Raw genomic sequence first — 3197 nt, forward strand, 5'->3', positions numbered from 1 at the left:
ATGGATGAGTATTTGTACACCAAAATATGCATAAAAATTTAATACTTAAGCAAGCAGTTATAATAAGTTAAAACATTATATTCTAAAATAGCTCATTTATTATATTTAAAAAGTTACAATACAAATATAAGTGCATTAAGTCAAATATAATAAATACACAAAAATACTCAAAATTAATCAAATTTATAAACACTATTTAGTAATAAAATGATTTGCATATTTCTTCAATACAAAAACATTTATCTGGAACTGCTTGAACTAGACCTACTGTGCCTGCGTCTCTTTTGGGGACTCCTTGATCTACTTCGCTTTCTTGGGGGTGACCTCCTTCGAGGTGGACTGCGTCTTCTATATCTTGGGGGAGAACGTCCTCTCCATCTTGGAGCAGGTCTCCTGGAACCAGGAGGTGACATTCTTCGCACAGGGGGTCTAGGCTTTGGCAATAAAACAGGTGCTGCTGTATTTCTTGCCCATCTATTTGACCACCATCCATGTGCTTCATAGCATCTCAGCTTCATTGGGGTTTGGTATTCAACATAAGCAAATCCTTTCCCATGTTGAGGATGAAATCTGTCTAAAGGAAAATCTACTGATTTTATACTTCCGTAGACTGAAAATATTTCAAGAACATGTTCTTTTGTGACATTGCGAGTTAATCTGCCAATATGAATCCTAACAGGTCTTGGTGTAACAGAACGCTCCCTTCGTTTGCGACGAGGAGATTGAGATCGCGATCTGTTTTTAGGTTTGTCTTTCTCGACAGGTGGAGATTGACTACGCCTTGGAGGGACAGTTGTGTCTGTTTTAGGTTTATCAGTTTTCACTGGTTTTGATTCCCTACTTTTTTCTGCTTTGAGTTTTGGACTTCTACTACGTGCTCTATCTGATCCTTTGGGGCGAATTCTCTCTGATGCACTACTTGATGAGGACGAAGAAGATGAACTTGAAGATGATGATGAACTTCTGCTACTTGAACTTGAATCTGAAGAAGATGAAGAACTGTCTGATGAAGACTGACTGCTGTCACTGCTAGTTGATCCAGAGCGTTTTTTCTTTTTATCCCGACTCCGCTCCTTCTTCTTTTTATCCTTATCGACAACCATTGCCGGTGAAGCGTTTTTAGCCATTAACACAATATTTTCCTAGACTTCCAACAGAAGCACTTATTCGGTAATATGTATGCAACATACAGCGATAAAAATTTAATACAAAAGGAATTCAAGAATCATATACAAATATACATATCGAAAACAATTCTTAAAAAAATATCAACCACCTTTCCGCGACACATAAATCCATAGGTATAAATAAAAATAGATACTGCCGAGCGTTGAAACAGCAAAGATATACTCTTCTTTTATCTATGGATATGACCAAACTGCATGCAGCGCATGCAATGTCTGCGAAGGCAAAAAGATAAAATGCGTTTGAGAATCGAGCCATAATCGACCTTTTTTCTTAATTAATAATTATTAGATCTTCAAATTTCAAAATATAATAATTAAAGTTTTTATTGAAATCATTCTTATTAATACTTTATTTCGAAATATTTATGAAAAATCGATTCCAATTATAAATATCGATACCGGCAGAACTTATCGATAAGTGTCTTCCTCGTATGGCGTTTACGTTTACTCGGCCATTTTGATCTAATTGTTGAAGGAGTACCTACTGCTTCAGCGCTGACCAATTTAAAATTTGTGTTGGTTAACTCGAGCAGTAAGAATATATAAAAATGGTAATTATAATACTTACATCATATTTGTTCTTTTATATCATGCATTAAATCTTTTTGCCTTATGTTTAATAGTGTTCGATTTGAGGTTACATATACACGTGTTATCTCAGTAATTTTTCGTGCGAATTTTCTTTGCATTAATGTTATTTTGATTGTAGGCTGCAGTTGGCAAAGATTTAGAAAAACCAACAGCTGAGGTGCCTCAGGTCCATCGCATCCGTATAACTTTAACTTCAAGAAATGTACGTTCATTGGAGAAAGTATGTACCGATTTAATAAATGGAGCCAAGAAACAAAAGCTTCGTGTGAAGGTGAGTTTTTTTAGTTATATTATTCTTCTTAGTATGCACATGAATTGCAGATTTACTGATTTATGTAAATCTACATTTACGAGATGTGCTATATAAAACAGTAGGTTAAAGTGAGTTTGAGTTGATTGCTGTAAACTCATACTTTCATCAATTTACAACAAATAGCTAGCTATGTAAATAGACCGTTTATGGCGTATTTGTGCCATAAATCAAATTTCATATTAGTCTCGTATATGATTCTTTTATAACCCAGTTTTTTTTATTATCAGGGACCAGTTCGCATGCCAACGAAAATCTTGCGTATTACCACACGTAAAACACTTGTGGTGAAGGTTCAAAAACTTGGGATCGCTTCCAAATGAGAATCCACAAAAGAGTCATCGATCTGCACTCTCCATCTGAAATTGTGAAGCAAATTACTTCCATCAGTATTGAGCCAGGTGTAGAGGTTGAAGTAACAATCGCTGATGCTTAAATTTTGTAAATTGATGGAAAATAAATGACAAAATCTAATTGTTATGTTTTTACTTGTACTGCATTGTTTGATTGATTTTGAGGGAAATATGTCTGATTTAATAATATGCATTTAATAAGATTTCTATTTACAGGTACAATATTTACACACTGGAGTGTTTTGAGGATAGGATATGCCCACATAAGTAATATATTTTGATTTTGTAATCGTATGAACATTAATCACATGTGTGAATGTGAATTGTTCATATTAATGATGAATTCACAAATGTGACAACAAGTATTGAGCCCCCAACCACTTGTTGAAATATTAAATTTAACAATAAAATAAAAGTTCAATTTTTTGAGTAATATTCAAAAAAGATCTCCAAATATTTTGGCAAAAATAACCCATAAATAATTCCTTCTGTAAATGACGTGGATCAAAATGGCATTTAATTTGTTCATGTTTTTATAATACATAAATAATAAATTCTTATTTAATTATTTCTTTTTAATGTTAATACAGTTTGAATTTCATTTAACTTCATGTTTTTCACCTCAAAATTTTTTTTTTTAAAGTTGTGGTAACATTGTAACATTTATCATGGCGGTTGTTTGCCCTGCCCAGTCGTGTTTTGACAGCGGTTATGTGAAAGTGTGTAAAAGTGCATTTCTACGAGAATATTTTATTT

The 3197-nt window shown here is 33.3% G+C and overlaps 2 protein-coding genes across 2 annotated transcripts; one reads left to right on the top strand and one right to left on the bottom strand.

The window, feature by feature from the left end:
• Nucleotides 1-230: 230 nt before the first annotated feature.
• LOC113380413 (RNA-binding protein with serine-rich domain 1-A-like) lies at nt 231-1293 on the bottom strand. Its single transcript, XM_026619667.1, is given in 4 exon segments — nt 231-463; nt 466-509; nt 511-1142; nt 1277-1293. Coding segments are annotated over 4 exon segments (915 nt in total). The 5' UTR covers nt 1292-1293; the 3' UTR covers nt 231-239.
• A 297-nt stretch (nt 1294-1590) lies between these two features.
• On the top strand, nt 1591-2524 carry LOC113380414 (40S ribosomal protein S20-like). Its single transcript, XM_026619669.1, is given in 4 exon segments — nt 1591-1738; nt 1897-2049; nt 2319-2367; nt 2370-2524. Coding segments are annotated over 4 exon segments (360 nt in total). The 5' UTR covers nt 1591-1735.
• The last annotated feature ends 673 nt before the right edge of the window (nt 2525-3197 follow it).

The sequence above is a fragment of the Ctenocephalides felis genome, unplaced genomic scaffold, assembly GCF_003426905.1.
Source record: "Ctenocephalides felis isolate EL2017-DRISC unplaced genomic scaffold, ASM342690v1 CF-g0.4_SCAFFOLD_02117, whole genome shotgun sequence".
Classification (NCBI taxonomy): Eukaryota; Metazoa; Arthropoda; class Insecta; order Siphonaptera; family Pulicidae; genus Ctenocephalides; species Ctenocephalides felis.